This window comes from Megascapheus bottae, chromosome 7 (genome assembly GCF_031878675.1).
Source record: "Megascapheus bottae isolate mThoBot1 chromosome 7, mThoBot2.hap1, whole genome shotgun sequence".
Lineage (NCBI taxonomy): Eukaryota > Metazoa > Chordata > Mammalia > Rodentia > Geomyidae > Megascapheus > Megascapheus bottae.
This window is the reverse complement of record NC_143515.1, coordinates 75,125,113-75,151,281: the sequence shown is the minus strand read 5'-3', so window position 1 is coordinate 75,151,281 and position 26,169 is coordinate 75,125,113. Positions and strand designations below refer to the sequence as shown.

General features: G+C 37.3%; 1 protein-coding gene across 1 annotated transcript in view; it reads right to left on the bottom strand.

Annotated features, from left to right (window-relative positions):
* Positions 1 to 26,169, bottom strand: part of Nbas (NBAS subunit of NRZ tethering complex) — a 262,549-nt gene that overhangs the window by 156,161 nt on the left and 80,219 nt on the right. Inside the window, exons 20-25 of the mRNA XM_090337434.1 lie at positions 25,588 to 25,692; positions 25,112 to 25,248; positions 13,136 to 13,219; positions 9,849 to 10,002; positions 868 to 1,053; positions 247 to 420 (exon numbers count right to left, since the gene is read on the bottom strand). Of these exons, the coding sequence (XP_090193560.1) occupies positions 247 to 420; positions 868 to 1,053; positions 9,849 to 10,002; positions 13,136 to 13,219; positions 25,112 to 25,248; positions 25,588 to 25,692 (840 nt within the window). The remainder of the gene's footprint in view (positions 1 to 246; positions 421 to 867; positions 1,054 to 9,848; positions 10,003 to 13,135; positions 13,220 to 25,111; positions 25,249 to 25,587; positions 25,693 to 26,169) is intronic.

Here is a 26,169-nt window from a genome sequence, read left to right as displayed (position 1 = left end):
GGTTCTAACATAGGAGACAGTAAATAAACTAGAATAAATGAAACAAAACAGAGATTATCTTATAAACTTTTGATAAAAACATTGGACTATACTGCTAAAATTTTTGAAAAAAATAAAATGATAACCAATTTTTCTAGTGAAAGGAAAATTATTTTCAAGGGTTATAATAAAAAATTATGTATTTAACCTAATTCTATAGAGAAAAAAAATACAGCAAATTTTAAGAAATTAAGAATTTCTACTTACATCTGGTTTGGAATGTTGGAATATCTTCAGGGGAAATTTTAGGTCTGTTTTAGCTAAAGTTACTAAATATTCTTTCAATAGTTCATTAGCCACACCAGGAGACTGTTTCTCACAACGATGAAGAAAGGGGACCATCCACTGGTAGGCACTTGTTACATATTTGTCCTCAGGACACTGAAAGTGTAACCGAAACAAACAAGCATTAAATTAAATTAAAAATCATGTTACAGCAGACACATACCATAATTCAGACAAGCAGACTGTGTGAAGCAATGAAGCTTTCTAAAACGTACTTTTTAAAACGCATTCTGCAGGTTATCACTGACATGTAGAATGGCAGTAGGAGGAGAATGTGAGAATGTGTCACCTCCCAACCTGGAGCAATACTGCTGTGGCCAATCTGGACCCAGGCCTATATCTAGAAAACACACACCACTATTGAGCCATGAGGCCCTCCAGTGTGAAGAGGACCCCAACACTTGATGTTGAAAACTCTCAGGAAACTTCATTTATTTAATAAGTCTCACACTTGTAAAGTATTTCATTCTGGTTTCAGACACACAATAATCATGTCTTTAAGAGAAAAAAAATGCATTAGAAGAAAGTTTATACTAAACCTACACTATTCATTAGTAGTCTCAGTTTTTCAATGTCTTTCATCTGTTGGAGTTCTTTCAAGGTCAGTGTTAAGTCACACCCAGCTTCATAAACCAGTGTTTCCAGTGTCACCAAGTCATCACACAGAACAAGCAATCCAGGAATCTTCCTCTCCATTCCAAGTCTAACAAGTGACAATGCACAGTCAACCTAAAATTGAAAAGTGACAATAAGTCTGTGGGTATTATATGCTGCTTATATACTTAAAAGTAAAAACCTTCAGTATATAATCTAATGCTTGTAACATAAGTGCAAAATTCCCTTGCCTATAAAATACTTTTATTTACTTATCAACTACATCAACATCAAACTGTTTCAAAAAAATCAATCAACAGTAAACACTGTAGAAAATGAGGGAAGAGGTGACATTGTTCAAAAAGAACTGCTAATTACCTAACCTATGTAACTGTTATACCTCTGTCCATCACCTAGACAATAAAAAGACATTTCAAAAAAATGTTCTGACCAAAAGAAAAAACATTTTGACAACAAATACTGTAGGTAAAGATATAAGGACAACTATCTTAAGTTAATAAAGCCTAATAGTGAACAACACTGTTTTATATACACTTCTTCATTTTATACTTACAGTGTTGTATTAATAGGCAGAGAAAAGGCTAACATAGGATGTAGTGATACTATCAAATTAACCCTACTTTCACTATAATGCTCTGCTCCAAATTTGCTGAATAACTCTTATACAAATATGTCAGTTGGGCCGGGAGTTTGGCCTAGTGGTAGAGTGCTTGCCTAGCATGCATGAAGACCTGGGTTTGATTCCTTGGTACCACATACTTAGAAAAAGCCAGAAGTGGTGCTGAGGCTCAAGTGGTAGAGTTCTAGCCTTGAGAAAAATCCAAGGACAGTCCTTAGGCCCTGAGCTTAAGCCCAGAACCGGCAAAAAAAAAAAAAAAAAAACCAAAGATATGTCAGATATGTCAGTTAAAGCAACTCTAATACTCAGATCTACCAAGTTAAGAGAATGATTTTAATCAATGTGCTTGGTAGACTTCCATTCATGCCCAGTTCCCTAGTCAAATTTGTGGAATGATATACTCTGTGGCTGAAGATAAGCCATCAGGCCTCACTGATAACTTGTCACCCAACCCCTCACCCTTTTGCTTCCAGACTAACAACTCTTATTGAGGACTTACTTTGACCTAACGCCACTTCAGATTTCCACGTTGGAGAGGAAAAAAGATTGATGACTCAATGACAAGCTGTGTCTGATTGGAATCCAGAGAGAAAGAGGGAGCACTTAGTCCAACCCTAGGGCATCTTAGAGTTTAGTCCAGAACAAAGAACACTAAAGTGGGCCTTAAAAAAAAAAAAAAAAAACAGGAACTATTACTTAAGGGATTTAACAATTATGGGAATAACAGCTTGGAGGGTAGAAGCATACTGCTCCATCAAGGTGCAATTAGATCCAGGGGAACAGAAAGAAGATGTGAACTGAAGTGAACATGGCTAAATAAACAGTAAGAGGCCAAATGATAAAAATATTCTTCACTAAGCTAAGGACTTTGCAGATTATTCTAAAACACAGTTCTGCTGAAAGTTGTCCAAAGAGCCACATGTTGAATATATTTACTCTAGAATAGTACTCAGATGAACTGATGTGAATAGTCTGGACTGGAAGTAGGAAGACAGTCAGTGCTCAATGAAGTAATTCCTACACCAGTCAGTTCTTGGAAGAATGGCTGACAGAACTATATTGATGGACCAATCCAATCACTGATTAATTTGTGCATTTATTTACTGAGTAACTAGTTCCTGAACATTCCCTACATGGTGGAAAATAATGAGGAGCTAAACAGTGGCAATACAGAAGACAGAGAATGAAAAAAAATCAAGAGGAAGGATTTATGAGGTTTAGTCAGACCAAATGAAGAGTGGGAGGGAAGGAGAAGGAATCTAGAATCATGGCTTGGATTGGCAATGCTGCTTCTGGAAGAAGAACCTACCTGTTCCAAGATCCAACCGATCTTAGCGTGATGGCTCAGGCCTGTAATCCTAGCTACTCAGGAGGCTGAGATCTGAGGATCAAGGTTCAAAGCCAGCTCAGGCACAAAAGGACCTAAGACTCTTATCTCCAATTAATCTCTAGAAAATGGGAAATGGAGCTTGGCTCAAGGGTAGAGTGGTAGCCGTGAGCTGAAAAGCTCAGGGATCAGTGCCCGGGCCAAGTTCAAGCTCCATGACCCACAAAAAAGAAAAAAAGAAAAAAGAAAAGAAAAGAAAAAAACTAAAATCTCGAGATAAAGTTAAGGTCTTGAAATTATCAGCACATAATCATAGAGCAAAAGCCTGAGCTGGTCACACTTGTAGACAGGATTAGTAACAACTATATCTGGAGGAATAATGATAAGGGACAAACCAAAGAAAAATCACACCCCTCAGAGATGGACTGAAATGAACGACTAGGCCCAGGACAGGAGAAAATTGTTGTCACAGGAAGAAGTTTCAGGAAATAAACAATAAATAGTGTTCAAAGGGTAGGTTTCAGTGGCTATGCCCATTTAAGAGGCTGAGATCAGAGGCTCTTAGTTAGAAGACAGCCTAAGAAAAACAGTCTACACAAGATATGTTCCAATTAACCAAAAACAACAAAAAAAACTGTATTAGAATGTGACATAAGTTATAAAGTGACAGCTGTGAGTGAAAAAGCTAAGGCAGCATGCCAAGCTCCAGACCTCAAGTTCCACTAGCACATACACATATGGGCACATGTACACATGTACACACACACACACACACACACACACACACACACACACACACATACACACACACACACAGAGACAGTGTCAAAGGACAAAATTCTGAGTTAGAAGGGAAGGGAATCTAGGCACCAGTGGTTAGCACCTGTAATCCTAGCTATTCAGGACACTAAAGTCTGAGAATTGTGGTTCAGAGCGAGACAGGGCAGGAAAGTCTGTGCGACTCATCTCCTAAACTTCTCAAAAAGCCAGAAGTGGTACTATGGCTCAAGTGGCAATATGCTAGCCTTGAGCTCAGGGGCAGTGCCCAGGCCTTGAGTCCAAGCCCCAGATCCAACAGAAAGAAAACAAAAACCAAAAAAGATGAAGAAGAACTAAAGGGAACTAGACACTGAGAGATGGGTTGCTATAATAGTCCCTCCAAGATCAGTTAAGACTTTGAAGAGAGGAGGAGTAAGCTAAACTTGAGAAAGTGGTGAGCAAGAGCAGAGGAACTGCTATACTGAACTATGATAAAAACAGGGCTAAAATACAAGCAAGGAAGAAGTTAGCTCTTGTTTACTTGTTTACAGTTACAAAGAGAGGATTTGAACTCTGTTCGCAGGGAAGTAAACAACATGTTGACCCAGTGAAGAAAGCAGAGAAAATAGGTAATAAAGCAATCCCAGTCAAGAGACACCTCTTCTAAGAGAAGTCATCAGAAAGGGCACAGAGAGAAGGGGAAGTTCTGAGTTCTTTCGGTGATGGAGGGCTAGGGATAGAGCCATATAACACAAAGGAAAAACACCAGCAACAGTTAGGTCCATTAAATTCCAACTGAGTCCCATGACAACCATAGGACTGACACATGAACAGAAAGGAGTTCTTGGATGAGAAGTCTGGCTGGTGTGAGTAAGTACAATTGCTATAAAGTACAGTAGGTAATGCACAGGCAATGAGAAGACTCCTGGTAATACTTTACCAAATGTTTTTAACCACAGTACCTATGTAGTATAATTTGTGTCTGAAATGACACTTGTATTTCCATAGTAACTTTAAAAAGCCATCTCAATTGAATTTTCAAAAAACAAAACCACATACACAACTCCATGCAAGTGAATTTCAACACATAGCATAATAGCAATTTGCATTTGTTGTCTTCCTAGTCAAGAAAAAAATGCTTTAAAATCAATGTACTGAAGCCTCAAATAAACATAGACTCTAGTACAATACTATAACATTATACCACATGCCCCAAGTATACAGTGGGTGAAATGCACCATGATAAATATTTTCTTCAACCAACAAACAGCTTTTGCTGAAGGCATTTATAGGCCCTAAGGAAAAAGAAGTCCCATATCAATTAAATCTCTAAAAATGAAGAAGATAAAAACTACCTCAAATATCACTTTCACTGCAGAGTAAGTGACATGAAACGTCAGTGCTTTACATGAAGCTTAAAATGGAAGCGATGCGAGAAAGAACACAAGCCAAGTAAACAGAGCCACTGTTTCTTTCTTTATAATTTTCTCTAATTGCTCAAAAAAACTCTAGATATCTAGGAATTATTGTTAGATTACTAAAATATATTTTAATTTCAAAAATATCTACAGTTTCATTTTTAATAATTTTTTCAGGCAACTAAGCAAAATGGAATGAGAACACAGTCTGTACAGGTCCCCTTCCCTCACCTCGTGCCACACACAGTCCCGTCCCCAGGGGATCGCGCTCACGGTGGCAATCAGTTAATCACCTAGACTCATCGCTGTCCAAGTCCACAGTGTACATCAGGGCTCCCCACTGGAGGTAAACGTCGATTGGTTTTGACACTTGTGTAATGACATAGATCTACCTTGGAAATGAACTTCATCAGGTCCTAAGAACAGCATAATTATATATATATATATATATATTTCCACCATTATAATACCATAAATAGGAGCTTCACCACCCTAAAAATGATCTGCATTCTATCCACCTTCTACACCTTCTAGCAATTACTGTCTCCACAACTTAATCTTCTCTAGATTGCTATGGAGATGAATCACACACCTATGTGGCCATTTCATAGCTGGTGTCTTTTGCTTAGCAATGTATACATAAGATTCCTCCATGTCTTTCCTAGCCTCATAGCTCTTTTTTTTTCAGTCTGAAGTAATATACTATTGTTTAGATCCATTACAGTTGATCTGCTCACTTATGGAAACGTAAGCTGGCTCATTAGTTATAACAAATGTACTTCTCATCCAACCACTGAGGAAAGCAGTATGGAGGTTCCTCAAAAGACTAACCATATAGCTCCCCTATGACCCAGCAATCCCACTTCTGGGCATCTACCTAAATATCCAGAAACAAAGCCATACTAAACCTACCACCACAACTATGTTCATTGCAGCATTATTCACCAGACACAAGATATGGAACCAACCCAGATGCCCCTCAGTAGATGAATGGATCATGAAGATGGGTACCGTTACACCATGGAATTCCATGCTGCCATCAGAAACAATGACATCGCCCCATTTGTAAGGAAATGGAAAGACTTGGAAAAAATCATATTAAGTGAAGTAAGCCACACCCAAAGAAACATAAGCTCCATGGTGTCCCTCATTTGTAACAATAGTATACGTTTAGGATTCTCCTAACAGAGGTATTGATAGCTTAAAAGCTATGTACATATAGCCACATAGGATGAGGTTAAGGGAAATGAACTCCAGGATATGGAAATAAGAGGTTTATCTTTGTGGTTGTTATTCTTACTGTACTATGTAAAGTTATTTCTTCTTTTCTCTTTTCTTCTTTTCATGTTACCATGTATCTATACATGGTATAGTGTATATATGACTACTTGTGTATTTGAAAATGGGAAGGAAAGGGAAAAATAAGACAAGTGGGAAAGGGTGGGGAGAGGGAGAGGGAAGGGGGAGAAAAACATGGGATGGGGTAACAATGTTCAAGAAGCAATGTAGCCAGCATGGTGGCTCACCCAGGTAATCCTAGCTACTCAAGACGCAGAGATCTAAGGATCAAGGTTCAAAGCCAACCCAAGCACAAAAGGACCTGAGACTCTATCTCTAATTAATCTCCAGAAAACAGGAAGTGGGGCTTGCTCAAAGGTACAGTGGTAGCCCTGAGTTGATGAGCTCAGGGACTACACCCAGGCCAAGTTCAAGCACCATGACCCACCCAAAACAACAAGCAAATAAAGAAGTAATGTACCCATTACCTGATGACTGTAACTGTAACCCCTCTGTACATCACCCCAACAATAAAATAAATTGTTTACAAAATGGTCGTTATAAGAAAAAAAAATGTATTTGTACTTCTCAAACAAACCAAGATGTTACTAATTAGGAAAACTTAAAGGAGTATGTGAGTTCCATGGAAATTATTGTACTTTCTAACCTTTTTTCTATAAATCTAATCTCTTTTAAAAATACATACAAGCATAGAAAAATGTTTTACATTACGATTTATGTTTTACTTCTTTTTCTTTTCATTGGCTTTTTCATTGTTGTTGTTGTTGTTTTTTGTTTACTTTTTTTTCCCTAGTCCTGGGATGTGAACTCAGGGTCTAAGCCCTGTCTTTGGATACTTTTTGTTCAAGGCTAGTATTCTGCCACTTGAGCCATAGCATCACCTCCAGTCTTTTCTATGTATCTGGTACAGAGGAAGCGAACCCAGGGCTTCGTGCATGCTAGGCAAGCACTCTACCACTAGGCTATGCTTCCAGCCCAATTTTAAATGAATATATAGGTTGTCCAGTACTTTTTACAGACATGATTTTTTTATTTCAATACTCATTATCAGTAGAACTAGGGGGAAATCAGTTCTTAAAATGAATATAAATGCACTTGCAGACACTGACACACTTTCCTCTGATTCTCAAAAAGCTCTATATTTATCAGTTTAGCTAAGAAACTAGAAACTCGAATTAGCCCATCCAGCAGGATCGTTTTCACTCCTAGCCATAAATAATAGAAAACTACAGATATTTATAAAATTCTTATAAGTCAAATGCTGCTATTAGATTCTTTGGATAAGAGGCAGCATAGTATAGATGTGTATGTGTGTGATACATGAATATATCTATATTATAGATTTATATGCATACATACATACAGATACAGATATAGATCTGTGCATATCTATAATATCAGCAGTTGGGGGAATTGCAAAACTGTCTCAGAGCTACATCAAGCTAGACATTGGCAGCTAAGGACTGTAAGCCCAGCTACTCAGGAGGCTTAAACCAAAGGATCACAGCTGGAAGTCCGCCATGGCAGACTTATTCTAAGAGAAAAGTCAGAAACCCCAAGGCAGGCAACAGATCAGAGTCACTAGGTTAGTGACTGGTGTTAGTGGAGGGGTCAATATTAATATTCTGAATCCTGTCCCTCTGTAACCTGACAGCTAAGCATCCCAAAATAGGTACATAAGTACTGAGACTCCTCGGGCACCACTGTAAGGAACGCAGTACAAACAACTCTGATCAGGATTCCTAAAAAGCATGTTAGTATATCATAATGTGAAACCAATCAAGCATTTCTCCATTGATACAAACTTCTAATTATGTAATAAGTATATTACATAAGATACCTGTGTTTATATACACGATGCCTGCGTTTTGCAATTTACTTTTTTCTTTTCAAACTTCAGGTTTGAACATATGATTCACACCACCAGCCCATTTTGCTTTAGGTTGTGTCTCACATAATATCTATCACTAGGCCTGTGTTGGCCTCAAACCTTTATCCTCCTACCTCTGCTACCTTGAGTAGCTGGATCAAAGTGTGACTGCTACACTCAACCTATTTTTTAAACTCAAGATCCACATTTATTTAGAGACAAAAATCAAAAGAACAGGTTTTGGGTATTTATGCTACACTATCGTCTTTATACTCCTACAATGTGAAAAGTACTAACTATGCAAATCATTCATCATTTAAGTTAACAGCATTATCCTCATGCACACTGAAATGTATGTGATTTTTAATTCAAATTTTATTGTAAAAGTAATGTACAGAGAGAGGGGTTACAGTTATATAAAGAAGGTAATGAGTACATTTCTTTTTTAACAGTGTTACCCAATACCTCATTTTCTCCCCCTCTCCTTCCCTCTCTTCCCTCCAAGATGTAAAGTACATTGAAAAAAATTGTACTGAGCCAAGAAAGCCAGTCTCAAAGAAACACAGGCTGCATAATTCCCCTCATTTGGAATAACTAGACTATCTCTACAACATTCTTAGCAGAAGATCACAATGGCTCAACGACTATGTGCTTATGACCACGTGAAATGAGGCTTACTGAAATGAACTCCAAAATATGGAAACAGTAACTACTGGAAGTTATTTCTTCTTCTTTCTTTTCCCCTTCATTTATTCCTGTTGCCACTGTTTTTATTTCTTTACCCTTTGTTTTGTATATAAATTTATTTGATGTGGAGAGGTGAAGAGGAATCATAGAATGCTGAGACAAACAGTGAACCAATCCAATGGTGATCAGGAATACACACTGGCAGCTTTTTTTTTTTTCCTATCCTGGGCTTGAACTCAGGGCCTGAGCACTGTCCTTGGACTTTCTCAAGGCTAGAGCTCTACCACTTGAGCCTCAGCACCACTTCCAGCTTTTTTCTATGCATGTGGTACCCAGAAATCGAACCCGGGTCTTCGCACATACTAGACAAGCACTCTACCACTAGGCCAAATTCCCGGCCTGTCAGCTTTTCTTTTAAGTAGAATATCACTAACTTATTTTCTGGGCTGACCTCAAACTATGATCCTCCTATCTCTGCTTCTCCTATCTTTTTTTTTTTTGCCAGTCCTGGGCTTGAGCTCAGGGCCTGAGCACTGTCCTTGGACTTTCTCAAGGCTAGAGCTCTACCACTTGAGCCTCAGCACCATTTCCGGCTTTTTTCTATGTATGTGGTACCAAGGAATCGAACCCGGGTCTTCATGCATGCAAGGCAAGCACTTTGACCACTAGGCCAAACTCCCGGCCCTGCTTCTCCTATCTTAAAGGAAGATTCAAAGCAACTTTTCTTGTGTGAATCTGCTCTGTAATCATCTAAAACAAAAGCCACATATATCCCTTCCTGGAGAAAGAACACTGATGAAAACCTGTAAGAACTATTCAATTCATCCCTTGCAAATAACATCCATCATCCAACATGGCTGCCACTGCAGTCCACCCTAAGGAGCCTGCTAGCACTACTACATCACAGAGTGACCTCGGTCCTCTCCTGACCTGCCGGGCGTGGTGCTCTATCTCCTCCGCTCTGCTCTGGTACCAGTCCATGACCTTCTCAACCGCAAGCTCGCTGGCCCTGTACCGCAGCAACTCAGGCTGTGCAGCATACAAGAACTCACTTTCATCTTGGAGACTTGGCTCAACCACCATTCTGCAAAGCACAAAGGAATGGTTGAACAACTGGAATGCTGTGAAGACAAATATAACTATATGAGAGAAAGACAAGAACAGAAGTAAGAGTGAATGTCACACTTAAAAAAATAAATAAAAAGTATTTTTAAAAAAACCTTCTTTTTCCACTAGTTTTTCAGACTTGAAACATCATAATACATAATAAAAATATGCCAAAAATCAACCAAGAAATTATTAAGAAAATCAAAATTACCCTTGAAAGATTTTATGAATCTTCCAAGCCTCCCAGTGATCCAATTCAAAATCATCTGTGCTAGCCAGTCCAGTCTCAGGAAAGGTCCCTGAGTGATTCTTACTTTCAGTATTCATGTGAACCACTTCCTTCTACCAGCAATGTGCTAGCAATGTAGCATCATGCTGATATATTTGTGCGTCATAGGACTACTCTAGATCTTTCTCCTTCGGAGTAAAAAGCAAGTCATACCATAAAGAACATACACAGGAAAACATCGTGAGGACCAGACATAAGAAGATTTTTGAAGCATGGTTATAGCCAATTGCCTTTCAGGGTAAAGAACTCTCAAAAGGAAACCCCTGTGTCCTGCCGACCAAGGACACCCAGTCATCGGGGGAGAGGAGGGTGCATGGTGGTCAATCCCTGAGAAATTATACAGTGGTGAGCTACAGTCACAACTGAATCCGAAGCACAAATTCATCAATGAAAGCTGAGAAACCTTCTGCAAATTACATAAATAAAACCACTCATTAAAAAAATGAGACAAGGGACAGGAGTTTGGCCTAGTGGTAGAGTGCTTGCCTAGCACGCACAAAGACCCGGGTTCGATTCCTCGGTACCACATACATTGAAAAAAGCTGGAAGTGGTGCTGAGGCTCAAGTGGTAGAGTGCTAAGCCTTGAGAAAGTCCAAGGACCATGCTCAGGGCCTGAGCCCAATCCCAGGACTGGCAAAAAAAAAAAAAAACAAATGGGCAAAATACTGTACAAGGGCCGGGAGTTTGGCCCTGTGGTAGACTGCTTGTCTAGCATGCACATATATGTACCACATACACAGAAAAAAGCCGGAAGTGATGCTGTGGCTCAAGTGGAAGAGTGCTAACCTTGAGTAAAAAGCCCAAGGACAGTGCTCAGGCCCTGAGTTCATGCCCCAAGACTGGCAAAACAAACAAAATATTGTACATTTGGGCCAAATGCTATGGAAACTCAAGTAATGGAAACAGAGCACACCGAGAACATGCGAGGCATACAACAGGAGCTTCGTTTTTAGACACAATTTTTTAACTGGGACTATTAGTATTTTTAGTATATAATCAGACAAAAAATCCATAACTATTGGGGTGCTTACCCACTTGCCTCAGAGAGCCTACTGTGCTCCAAACTCATCCTTCAGTACAACTTAAATAGAACAGCCCTTGCCATACATACCTAGTCTCCTAGTGCCCTTAACATTTTCCCTCCCTCACCACTGCCAAACAAAGACTGTAGGAGCTAGATTCGGACCATGTTTTTTCTATCTCTACCTCTAAGCAGCTGAAATTACAGACATGCACTGTTCTCTTATATTCTAACTATACATTTTTATTCCTTGATTTCCTTATCCAATTCTGCTTTTTGTGTGTATGTGGGGAGGGGGCGGGGTCATAGGGCTTGAACTCTGCCTGGGCACTCTCCCTGAGCTCTTCAGCTCAAGGCTACAACCCTACCCTTGAGCCAAGCCCCACTTCCCATTTTCTAGGGGTTAATTGGAGATAAGAGTCTCAGGTCCTTTTGTTCCCAGGCTACCTTTGAACCCTGATCCTCAGATCTCAGCCTCTTGAGTAGCTAAGATTACAGGCGTGGGCTATCATACCCGGCTTTCTTCTGCTTTTTGTATACCAATTCTTTTCTAATATCCAAAGTTCTATAGCTTTTTGTTCCTCATTTAGATGGACTCATGAAATTTTGCAAATATACTATCTTATCTAGAAAGCAATAGTAATTATAATCTTTGAAGTTTTCTTCTTGTCTCCCTTTCAGTTCCATTATCTGTATGTTTTCCTGCTTAATCCTTTGTTCTACCAGACAGAGCCTATCTTTCAGTGTCCAGAAAGCTGTTCTTCTCTGTTCTTCAAATGTAGCTGACTTCTCTGTGTCCTAAGCTTTGGGGGGCCAAACCTCAGAATCTAGAAGCAGCTATTTCATTTCTTCAGAGATGAGCTCTCCAAACTTCTGCTTGGAGAACATGCCTGAGGCCTCTTGGAGCAGAGAGAGGAATCCACAGTTCCCATATGGAAGACACAGATTGTCTAAATAATAGATTTTGATAGCCATCACTGGACCTCTAACTATCCCTGAATCTGGAACTTTCCTAGCTCAACTACAGTTCCTCTGATCCAAATAACCAATCTCATCTGTTCTTCATGTGAACCTCACACCATTCCCTCCCTCAATTCCTAATACCTCCATATCCTGGGACTCCCCCCACATCAAAACTGACCCAAGAACAAAATTAGATATATACCATAACTACGAAAAATATATCTGCTTATCTGAAATACAGGGAAAAATCCATTAGAGTAATCATTTTTAGAATAATGGCTTTATAATATGGCATTTTCTTATTAATAAGGTAGGCACCAGTGGCTCATGCCTATAATCTAGCTACTCAGGAGGTTGAGATCTGAGGATAATAGTTCAAAGTCAATTTAGGCAGGAAAGTCCATGAGACTTTTTTTTTCTGCCAGTCCTGGGGCCTGAACTCAGGGCCTGAGCACTGTCCTTGGGCTTTCCTCAAGGCTAATGCTCTATCGTTTGAACCAAAGAACTACTTCTGGCTTTTTGTATGTATGTGGTACTGTAGAATCGAACCCAGGTCTTCATGCATGCTAGGCAAGCACTCTACCACTGGGCCGAACTCCTGGCCCCAATATCCAGCAGAAAACTGGAAGTCGCACTGCGGCTCAAAGTGTTAAGAGTGTTACCCTTGAGAAAAAATGCTAAGCACAGTGCTTGGTTCAAGGCCCACCACAGACAAAAAAATGAAAATATTAACATAATGAAGTTTAAATCTTTACAGGACTCCATAACCTTGGGAGAAGTATGGAAAGCTCCATGGCCACATTTTACCTTTGCAGGGCATGCTGGAAGATACCAACCTGCACTTTGGCTCCTCACACCAATCTTTAGCCCGGTGTTTATGTTCATGCCAAGGAATGACCATCAAGGAGCTGCCACTGCAACTGAAAACACAAATCAACAGAGTAAAACATAAGCATTCAAAACCGTACATTACCTAGCATCATAAGAAACATCATAAGTGCTAGTTCATGATACACAGGAGACATGAAACACCACATTGATTTCCCTCCAATCATAAAACAATTCAAAAAAACTACAGAGGTATTCAGTATAGCCTGGAAAATGACCTATGTAACTTTAAGGTAAGAAGGAAGAAGAAAGCTAGGAGAAAGCGAAGAGTGACATTGTCCAAAAAAAACAAATGTACTCATTATCTGACTTAGGAAATGGTAATCCCTCTGTATATCACCTTAATAAGAAGAATAAAATTGCATAACTAGAGGGAGAAAGACAGAGACAGTGACAGAGACAGAGATAGAGATAGAGATAGAGACAGAGACAGAGACAGAGAGAGATGGGGGGTAGGGGAGAATGTTCCAGAGCTTGAACTCAGGGCCTGGGCACTGTCCTAGAGCCTCTTTGTGCTCAAGGCTAGCACTCTATCACCTGAGCCACAGAGCCAATTCTGGCTTTTTGGGGAAGTTTATTAGAGATAAGAGTCTTTTTCTGCCTGGACTGGCTTTGATTTGCTATCCTCAAATCTCAGCCTTCTGAGTAGCTAAGATTGCAGATGTGAGCCATCAGTGCCAAGCAAAATTATATTTTTTAAATAAGAAAATAAGCTATGACTTAAAAGAAAAAAATGTATAGATATTGACAGATACATTCTAAAATATTTATCACATCAAGACCTGTATCATATGATTTTCATAATAATATAAAGCTTACAATCCAAAGCAGTACTATCAACTGAATTTCCAGTGATTACAAAAATAGTTATGCGTGGGCTGGGGGTTTGGCCTAGCGGTAGAGTGCTTGCCTAGCATGCATGAAGACCTGGGTTCGATTCCTCGGTACCACATATATAGAAAAAAAGCCGAAAGTGGTGCTGATGCTCAAGTGGGTAGACCTCTAGCCTTGAGAAAGTCCAAGGACAGTGCTCAGGCCCTGAGCTCAAGCCCAGGACTGGCCAAAAAAAAAAAAAAAGAAAGAAAGAAAGAAAGTAAACTTTAATTTCAATTAACTTAAATTGAAATAGCTACATAAGGTGAGTGGCACCATAGGATATAGCAGACATTGAGAACAGGTAGGAGCAATAAAAGAAATGACTTTGCAAATTGAAAAGTGTAACTAAAAGATGATATAAAGAAAATCTAAGAGAGGCAAAGATGAAGACCAATTCAATGAAGTGCGTAATAAAGTATAAAGGAGGGAGAAGGTAAACACGGAATGGCAACATCCAGAGCAATTTATTACAAATCAAGCACCACAAGAAATAGAAGCAAATCACTAAGCAAGTTGTGAAATCTTTCACAAATAATTTCTTAGAATTTTTTCTGTAAGGCCCCGTCTAGTTCTAATACCCACAAACCTCTGAAAAAAAAATGATTAGATGTGAATTAAGAATACAGACAAAAGTATTTCAAAACTTTCATTACTGGGCTTCTATAATTCAATAAAACAATTTCTATCATATTTGACATTATCAATTGCGTTTTGCAAAAATTAGGAAACATGCTTCACTTTCTTATATTATTAGGTTATAAAACACACTTGCCACAAGTAACTCTTCATAACTATCTGAAAATCAGGCTAGCCAAAAGTGGTCTTCCTGGAAAAAGCAACAAGAAACCAATGGAGGGTTTTAAAGAAAGGGGAGGATTCACCAAGCACAACATTGCCTCCTAATTATTATTGGAGCAAAATATCCCAAGTCAGAGAAGGCTTCTACATATATAAAAATATCTTTATTAAACAATCTACAGCCAGCACATTTTACAGAGAGCACATGATATCCTAGAAAACTGTGTAACACACACACATTTTGAAGGAGTTTGAGCTCACACTTTTTTAAATATCTGAAGCATTCAGGATAATTTAGAATGCATGCCACAATCATGATATTTCAGTTGTCACCAAAGCAAAAATTGTTTCATTTTCTTCCATGTCAACAACTAATACTTCATGGCAAACCAGTGAAATGAAAAAGTCATGGTGGAATGCAACAATGATGGTACAACAGAACAAGGAATCAGAGCAGTGAGTTGCGTTTGCCAGAGCAGTGAGTTGCCTTTTCTAATTAAAGGAGACAAGGTTCCTTAAGCTACACAAAAGATTTTCTTAGCACCTTAGAAAATGCATCACAAACTGAGATCTGTATTTTCTATACAAGAGTTTTTTGCTAAACTGATTAGTTATGTTAATAGATAAAGTCTAGGAAGTTGTAAAACTGTTATCTTCACTGAGCAGAAATAGCTAAGAAAAGACATATGCATTTATAAGAACGCCATTAATAAAAAGTTCTTTCCCAAAAGAGAGGCCTGAGGGACCCTTCTTAATAGAATATTTTGCTGCACCTTCAAGGCCCAGAATCCCTGATCTAAATGTGCTATAGTACTACTGTTGCTACTATTATATCAGTAATAAACAGCAACAATAACTCTGAACATTTATTGATCATTCACTACACAGCAGATAGAATACTATTATTTAGTACTACAAATTTAACACTACCAAGCTAATGAAATAGGGAAAAAAACTCAGGATTTTGAAGTGCTTGTTTTAAAAAGAACTATCAGCTCTTTACTGTGCTTCAGTTGATGAAAAATAGGACTGCCTCTCAAATCAGAATAGTCCTTTAATATAGGATTATGTTTACTGTATATACCACTTTATTCTTACGACCTACAATGATGTGTAGCATTCAGTAGAATCTACAAAATAGACATTTGAATTAAGTAATTCACAGCACAACAAAATCATTTAAAGTGATCTCAAGATAATATCCAACAAGACTGGAACACAGCAATGAACAGGAATATCTGTTCATAAATACCAGTATACAAAACAGAATCTACAGAACTGAGAATAAGTGCAAATACGCTTTCCTAACACAGTCTCTGGAATAATCTACCCCCGAGTGAGGTTCCTTTGTTTGAGACACTTGAGGACTGAAGAGTCTACCTAACATTTGGGAGTATTTTTGCAGAGGTTAAGGAATAGTGTTGTGTTAGTACTCAGAAAGTTTTGGATTTTGGAACATTTTTTATTTCAGTTTTTGAGTTCTGAAATAAGAATGCCCAACTGTACTAATAATATAAGAAAGTTACTATCCACTTAGACAAGTAGATAGCCCCCAGTACTTAACATTAGAAAATCACCATTGTTTACACTTCAACAGTCTGGTTCCTTCATGGAGTAAGAAGGATGATAGAACGCTTAATAAAATTCAGCTTCTTGATCTGTTTACATCTAGTCAGTTAATAAATTGGTTGTATAAAATTGTTGTTAACAAAAACTTAGAGATCATACTGCTACTTATATGAATCTGCACAAAGTTTATCAAGTTGTAAAACTTACAATACAGTAATTATGCACTGAATCTAAAGTTCATATACACAAAAATGCATTTACATACAATTTTTCTATTTTTTTCCACTCAGGAAGTCCTAACATTTAAATTCATCATCCCCACTTTAAAGAGAGAAAAAAAAGCATTGCACTATACACTGAAATTATCTCTTTACAAAATAATGGCTGCTTTTGCTTAGGATTCTTTATGCTAGACTTCTGCTCATTGTCTATCCCCAACAATAAGCTATGCTGGTTCCATGTGAAGGTAACATTTATCTGTCAGCAGGAAAGAAAAGAATACAACAAGTGCTATTATGTTCAACAATTCTCTCACCAATTATTTCGTACACTAAATATAAATGTTTTCTTTAAAGGAAATTTTTTCAATAATAGACTTCAAAAAGTTCTTTTATCCATGTTCTATCCTTGGAAATAAAAAGCAAAATAGATGTTGTATTACTACTAATTGCCACCTTTTAGGTATCAGTGCAATTATATTTATTTCCATTATTTAGCAAAGAAGAAAATGTTCTAATAAATGAAGTACATAAAATAACAGTAACTTGGGTCTCCATTTGTAACTGCACTGTGGTTACCGCTGAGCAAACTGAGCTTATCTGAAACTCAATGGAAACCAATCTACTCATAATTGCAAGTTGGAAAAGCTACCCAAAGGCATCATTCACAGTTCTCTTATTAAGTTATTCATTTTTGAACTTAGAAAACATGACAGAAATAAAAGGCTATCCTGGAAATCCCATCTTCTCAGATACTAGCAATGTACCAAAAAAGAGACAAGAATGGAAACCTCACGTCCAGAAATCTGGATTAGTGGCCTCCCATCACCAGCCTTACCTCCAGGCCCCAGTTGTCTCATCTACTTAACAAATACCACAATAACGTCAACCTCAAAAACACAACATTAAAGTTAAGTTTTTCAATTCTCATCCATTGTAATTTATAGACATCTAGCCTCTGTGCCACAACTGTGACCCTAGCCTGCAGGCCTGTATAATCTTAACAGCACTTCTTCAGCTACCTGCATCTCACTGTCTTCATAAGCAAGATTAATAAATCAATTGGCTCAGAGGGATTTGGGGAGGATACAGTCGGTACATATAAAATAGTGGAAATGGTATGTGGCATGCGGTAAGTATTCCATATTAACCATTATGAAAATTATTAACAAGAGCAAGAAAGTTATTCACAAGTTGTAAATACAAGATACATGTGACTTGATTAACATTTTAAGATCTACATCATAATAAATAGTAATACCATAGCATTAATTGTATCAATGCTTATATTTATAATATCTATCAATCAGAGAAAAGAAGCAAACATGAAGAATTTGAAGAAAGGGGTTTCGCGGTTTTACTTATAGTCAATTACATAATACATGTGCACTCACTGCAAATACTTCTACTTTTAAGAAAAGATCTAGCTCTATACTAAAGAAACATTTGAATAGAAAAGAAAATTAGATGTGATACAAATTGCAATGACAGACACAAAGTACTGCTAGAGTTCAAAAATTACCACTCAGAAAGAAAGGAAGAGATCTATGGGTCTAGGAAAGGAGTGGAATAAATATGTTAGTCTCTTTGAGATCCAGTCATGTAGGCTTAGGAGACTAAGCAGGTACTTTTAAACCTCCCAAACAAGTGGGGATGGCAAAAACTGTTTGACAAAACAATTCAGAAAAGGAATACTCTACCCCAATTTCCTGAACCTTTGCTTATTTCTTGTTAGCAATGATAGAAAATCTGTGTGTCAAAATAAACTGTACCTCAGCTAATATTCAACTATTTTACAACTGCCAGAATCAGCACACAATTCAGACATGGTGGGAAAATAGACCTGGTATAAAAACAGACTCCATATTACTCTTCAACAAGAAAATATTTCAAGTAGCTACTACTCTGGCTGCATCTGTAGGCTGTTTTCAAGAATTTTCATGTTATGAAAATTTTCGCAAAAGTGAATAATCCTAATAGGAATAGATTACCAGATTAATGAGAGAAAATTAATATAAAATGTGAAAGAACTCGAACCACTGACATGTTACAAACTCAAAAATGTACTTATATCAACTGCAAAAAGAAACTAACAATATAGCACATGCTATAGGGAGCTAGTAGAATTCTCATCACAGAAAAGTATGAAGTGTATCCCATCACAGAAACTCAACTAGTAAGATGTACAAACCTAAAGGAAGTAGAAGGATCAGAAAAAAAAGCACTTTGAAATATGAGAGTTATAACACAGCAGAGACCTCTAGAAACAGTAACAAACCTCCTGATTGGAACTAAATTAAATAAATATATCACTAAATTAACATAAGGCAAACTACAAAATAACAAGATATTGTTAGAATAGGATAGCAATCCATATATAAGATAAAAAGAAAAGACAAACTGAGTCCACTGAGTTCTGTTATGCCCTAGCTCATTCACTGGAAGGTGACAGATGGAGAGGTGGGGAGAGCAAGGGTGAGACAAAAGGAGGGAGAGAGGGTGCAAGGGAGGGAGATAGGAAGAAAGAGATGGAGAAAATAGAAGAGGTGAAGGAAGAGAAGGAAGGGATGTTACAAATAGTCTGGTACAGTTGAGAGGAAAGTGAACTTGAAACTAAAACCAAGCCATGCAGCCAAACTCACAGAACACATAGCACTCAAGAAACACTGAAGACAAGCTCAAAGATCCTGGAGAATTCAAGGCATTGAGTAGGCACTGATCAGCCCACAGCTAAAAAAGCACTATCCATGATAAGAAGAGAGTCAAGTAAATGGAGCAGAATTAACTGAATCTGACACATAGGGCCAAGAATAGTTCACATTCTCAGTAGATGGAATAGAGAAAAGTAATGCATATTCAGGGTATGCGGAAGAAATCTGTTTTATCAAGGTAATAAAATTAACCTTAGATTAAAGGCTGCTCTGGAAATATCCAGAGTAAGATGATAAATTAGAAACCTCCTAGGTATAACTTGATTAAGCCAAAGAATCAGAGTGACAAAAGGCAAACCATCAGAGATGAGGAAAAAAACAATAGGATAGCTGAGAAGCATGGAGAAAAAGAAAGGCAGAAAAGTAGAAAAGAGCCCACAGTTGGGCAGGGAGTCTGGCCTAGTGGTAGAGTGCTTGCCTAGCATGCACGAAGACTGAGGTTTCATTCCTCGGTACCACATACATTGAAAAAAGCTGGAAGTGGTGCTGAGGCTCAAGTGGTAGAGTGCTAAGCCTTGGACAGTGCTCAGGCCCTGAGCCCAAGCCCAGGACTGGCAAAAAAAAAAAAAGAGCCCACAGATCCAGTCCAGGGGACAACGGGGAAGACACCATCATTCAAACCATAGCAATTCACTAATATAATTTTCCTTCTTGTCACTCATAAAGTGTTCTTGTGCACTTATCTAATGCATCTAAAACAGAACAATATCCTAATTTGATCCTATCAATAGCTACAAAAAAGTATCTACTGTTGTTCTGCATAACTATATCCTCTATTATCATCAGCACTGCAATCCACCAAATGCCTGAACACCAATGAAACACTAGAAAGCAAGACTTCTCAAAGGACATGCAGCTAGATACAAAGCCAAGACATATGTCAACGTTTCTGACTAAACACCTTCGCCATTTCACATCAAGTACTCATCAGGTTGTACAGCAACACAGTGTCATACCACCCTGAGAATTTATTCATGGCTACTGTGGGCTTTTTTTTCCCACTTGTTAGTTACATACAGTATCCAAATTTTTTAAATTAAATAAAATGGGTACTCATTTGTAAGTAATGCATTTTATTGTATTTTATTGTCAGGATAATGTATAGAGGGATTACAGTTACATTCATCAGGTGGTGGGTACATTACTTTTCTAACTTTGATACCCTTTCTCATGTTTTTGTCACCTCCCCTCTCCCTCCCAGTCACCTAGTTTTCCCCCTTTTCTTCCCTATTTCAAATAAACAAATAAGTATATATACAGTATACCAGTATATAAATTCAGATTCAGTAATCTCATAAGATCAATCATAAGTGGAAAAACGGAGAAAAGAAATAACTTCACATGGTACATTAAGAACAGCAATCACAAAGATAAATCTCTTGTTTCCTTAACCTAGACTTCATTTTGTTTAGCCTCATCCTGTGTGACCATATGTACACAGATTTTGAGGTATTGTGACCCTCTACTAGGAGAATCCTAGATGTGTGCCAACTATTACAAATGAGGGACAACAAACAGCCCATGCTCCTTTGGGTCTGGCTTACTTCACTTAATATGGTTTTTTCAAAGTCTTTCCATTTTTTTTATTATAAAATATGAATTCAATTTTTGACAGCATTTTTCTCATTACAGTGTTTAAACAGGCTATGTATAACAGAAATTGGAAAGATACCCTCCAATGGTTATTTATATGTTAATTAAATATAGTGATAAAGACACACAACTGTTACAGACAAGTATTTACATATTAATGGAATCTTGACTGGCAAGACCTTGTTCTTCAATAAAAAAAGAATTATTGAAACTGTTTTCCTGAGGCAACTCAACTTTAGGATCACAAGTTCTAAATTATTGGTCAAGGTATTTACAGTTTAGAAGAAAAATCTTATCTCAATAAAAGAGTATAATTATGTAACAGTATTGCTGAATCTAGTAACAGCAACTTTCAAGATTTCAAAAGAAAACAGAAAAAAGTTATTCTCAAACACTTTAAATTCAAATCAAAACAAAAACTTTTTAAATATACTAAACCACATGAAGACAATTTCACTGTGGATAGATCCACATTGCAACAGTAATGCAATTAAAATTAACTGTTAAAAAAATTCACTATTTTAAGGCATATTTCGCTAACACTTCTCACATGTATATCCTAAGATATATCCGTTTGCTGTTTATTTCAAGAACATGCTGAAAGAACTGCATTGTACATGAAACAAAAAAATAGGTAGTAAAAACTAAAAAAAGAGAGGTAATGCACCCACTACCTGACGAATATAACCACCTGACGAACAAAAAAAATTCCAAACATAATCCTACAAGGTTTGTTGAATAATAAAGGAAATAAATAAATGAATTATTCAATAGACCATCATTTCTTTAGGATTCCCCAGAGTCCCAGACAGCTAATAAATATTATCAATATCTGTCAAAGGACCAGAAAAAATATTTTGTTAAAACTTTCAGCTTCTTAATCAGAGAATATGCCAGAGATGTTTTCTAACCATTACTACCATATGATTGGTTCAATCAAAAATGGGCCACAATAAAAGTTTTGCCAATGTGATCTCAAAACAAAGTAAGTTACAGGTTAATAACATAAACTGTTTCTGCTTTGCAAAATTCAAAAACTCAAAAACTTAAATATCTGCCTTTCCTGTACTGAATTTGAGTCCCGTGATTCCTCCATTCAAACATTACTTACTGAGTAATTGCCTGGTAGTAAACCTCTTCTGGACATCAGGGCTACATTAACAAGAAAAAAGCAAAGCCATTTTCTAATGGATTCTAATGCAACCAATTCATTTATTTATTCAGCAACTATTTACTGGTGCCTGCCGAGTTCTAGACACTGTTCTAAGTGCACTGAAGTAGAAAAGGAAACCCTCAAAATCCCTGTCAAATTACAGCTTACATTTCTAAAAGGGACACAGACAATAACTCAAAATGACTAAGTAAAATCGAAATCGAAAGGGGTGAGATGGCCGCTATGGTGGGTCACATGTCCCAGCCAGCCTGCACACTCCAGCTCCGGGGAAGGGCCTGTCCCAGTGGGCTCTGCCTTATGGCCGCAACTAAAATTCCATCTGATTCTGATAGAGAGCTGAATTCACTTCACCAGTTGGCTCACTATTACAAGACTAGGCGGGTCCTCTCCCCTAATTGGAAATAAGAATCGGCCACAGCCTCTGCCCTAGTGGCATAAATTTGTCTGTACTCAAGCAATAAAATCATTGTTTCAATTAAAAAATAAAATAAGTAGTGGTGAACGCTACAGGGAGGAAAACTGGAATAAGGGTTTAAAGTGAGGCTAAAACTATCAACTATCAATAGAGGAGTCAAGGAAAATCAGAGAAGACAAACATAATACATGGTAAGTACAAGTACTAGGAAAAAAAAAGAAATAGGGAGGGGCCAGGAGTTTGGCCTAGTGGTAAAGTGCTTGCCTAGCATGCATGAGGACCGGGGTTTGATTCCTCAGCACCACATACATAGAAAAAAAAACCAGAAATGGTGCTGTGGCTCAAGTGGTAGAGCTATAGCCTAGAGAAAGCTCAAGGACAGTGCTTAGGCCCCTGAGTCTAAGCCTAGGACTGGAAAAAAAAAACAAAGAAAAAAGAAAAATAAGGAGACAAGGAGACAAGGAAATGAGGGATGTCCAAAAAATACGTTCAGGACATATCTATGGAGGTTGGCCTTTAAGCACAGACAGCACGGAGGTCAGAGACCTAGTCACAGGGAACCTGCAAGGAACGGCAGCAACCTGGAGCTGTCCCATGTTAGCAGGTAGTTTCTGCATTCCCCTCAGGACATTTCACTGAGTCTTTCTGAAATGGACAAGAAAGAACTCAGTTATCCAGTCAGTAAACACTCAGAATACTCAATATACAAGCACCCCCATAGAGTCCCAGTGACACAAGCACAAGGAAAGATGGTCTATGCCTTTGGAGTTTAAAGCCAGGTATTTGTTAAGAAGAAAATGCAGGGAAACAGGAAGAAATGAAAATTACTTATCATAATACAAAATACTTTTGTATTATATTTACTATTTATTATAATTATTATTATAATGAAAAATACTTTTTGTACTCACACACAATGTCCATGAGACTCTTATCTCCAATTAACCACCAGAAAACACATTATTTGTATATCACTGCATAAATCAAAAATTCTTTTAAAATGCAAAAAAGCATACAAACATTTTTTTCTTCACTTTCATGAGAAAAAGGTTTTTTGGGGTTTTTTTGGTTTGGTTTTTGTTTGGTTTTTCTTTTTATTTTGTTTTGTTTTTGCTAGTCCTAAGCTTATACTCAGTGTCTAAGCACTGTCCTTGGGTTTTTCTCAAGGCTAGAGCTCTACCACTTGAGCCACGATACCATTTCTGGCTTTTTTCTATGTATGTAGTACCGAGGAATCAAAACTGGGTCTTCATGCATACTAGGCAAGCACTCTACCAGTAGGCCAAACTCCCGGCCCCAAAAATTTATTTTTAATATAGTACAAATTGAGGAATTTATATCTTGAAAGTCTATTAATCTATAACTCAAATGTAGGTTCAAATCTTGGCTACCTATATGCAGACTTCAGCATAATACTAAACCTCTACAAATTTTAACCTTTTGCAATAACGCAAATAATACCAAAATTATTTGAAGACCAGATACAAATATGTGCTAAATATACAGCAATTACTGCACAGACACTGATCCTCAATTTCGACACCTAAAACTACAATACCGTTGGCAGCCACATGGGGAAAGGCCAATGATTCAGAGTCAATGATACCCCTCAGTGCTGTCAGTTTCCAGTAGACAGCAACAATAATTTTTACCAGCACATAATCTAATCTCTTACAATGTTTTACCGTGTGTGACCCAACTGTATATATAGCAATCACCTACTGCTAAAAATATGAGCTATAAGAAAGCAATATAGGGACTATCAACTCATTTTAAAAGTGACTAAACTCTAAATCAGAAAAGGTAAATCATCCAATTAATACTTAAGACACACGTACCAGTGGGCCAGCTGAAGATCTCACAAACATACATCTTATGGCTCTGCTGCTCCGACCTAAGAAAAGTGTGTTCCATTCTTGTCACTTTCCTTAGGTGCCATTTAGACTTGGGGTTAATGGCTTATCCATCTTTGAGCTATACAGTAAGATATATATATATATATATATATATATATATATATATATATATATATATTTCTCCTTGCTTCATTGTCAAGAAGTGATGCTGGTCTCCAGAAGATCATCAACTGACCAGGACTTAATATCTGAATAGGATTAGAGTCTGCCCAACATGCTGCAACCCAATTAACAAACAGCCTTCAGTTCAAATAAGGAGTACTATGCTAACTAATACGTAAGTGGTATCTTGACTTCCCATTTCTCTTTATATCTCTGTGATTTCACATAAAGGAAAGGCTGCTGAGTAAAGCAGGATGAAGATTTTCCTAGGTCCCTAATGTTTTCAAACTATCGTTCAGTTTCTAAAAGACAGCATTACTTCAAATAGACACTGTTCTCCGAGTATGTGTTCATGAAGTTAAGGTAGTTTTATTTCAATCGATGTATTTTTTTGCTTCAGGATCATTTAACAAACAAATTAAAAATAGACTTACCAAAAAAAAAAAAAAACTTAAATTATTGCAATTTCTTAACATCTGAAGTGTTCACCTTGAAATACACTAACAAAAAATGCTATTATTTAGAAAAAAAGGTGAAATCTAGGTCACATACCTTGCTTCAGGCAGCAAACTCGAGTATTCATGTGGAGAAGTGGTTTCGGGAAAATTGGAGAGAATCGGAAGACGATGAGGAAGAAGGTCAGCGCCATGGTATGTGAACAGAATTTCTAGGGCTTGGACATTACTTGCCTATCCAAAATATAAGTGACAAGTTTCTAATGTAAGTGACAAGATTCTAACATTAGAAATAAAGACTGGCTGTTATAGGTGATTAAATGTTAAATCTTTTATGATCAGTTCTTATATTATTTTGAAATACTCCTGATTTCCCTAGATTTTATGATTCCCAAACAGTAATTTATTTTAAAACTATAAATGGATAAAATTGTTATATATAATCCATTTTGTCCATTTGTATGAATATAAAAGAAAAGAAAGGGTGGATATGTGATGGCCTTAACTGCAGAACTCAAAGGTTTAATGCAAACAGTCTATTTACAGACACTCTATTTACAAAGAAGAAATTACCCGAGCATAAGTTCTTGCTGACAGGACGATATTCTGACTGCGGAACTTCTTAAAGAACTCAGCATCATATGTCTGTGCAGACTCGTGACTCACTCCTAGGATCTCCTGAGGGAAAACACAACTTCATGAAAACTCTTTTAAGTATGAGGGACACAAAAATATTAAAAATCTTTAAAACTCTGTATGTGTAAACAGTAAGGCTTGAATTCATAAATCTCAAGTAGTAACTGTTAGCTAAAGTTCTTCATTTGCATTCTTGCCCTCGTTTTGAAAGGGGCTATATTTTAAAATGCAGTTAATTTTTAAAATCCACATGCAAATTAAATGGCTAGTTAAAATTAAATGAATTACAGCAAGACAATAAAAACAAAGTACCAGGTGAAAGCAATAAATAAATTTTCTGTATGGCTATGAATTATAAACACCTAACACCTCTACACAAAAACTTTACCACTACTAAGAGAAAAACAAAAAACAAAAACTACTCAACCTTAACTTTACCTGAGTGTCATGCAAAAATATATTCTAACTACATCCTTGAGGTAAAATGTAGCTCATTTCTACATACCCCTTTATTTTTTT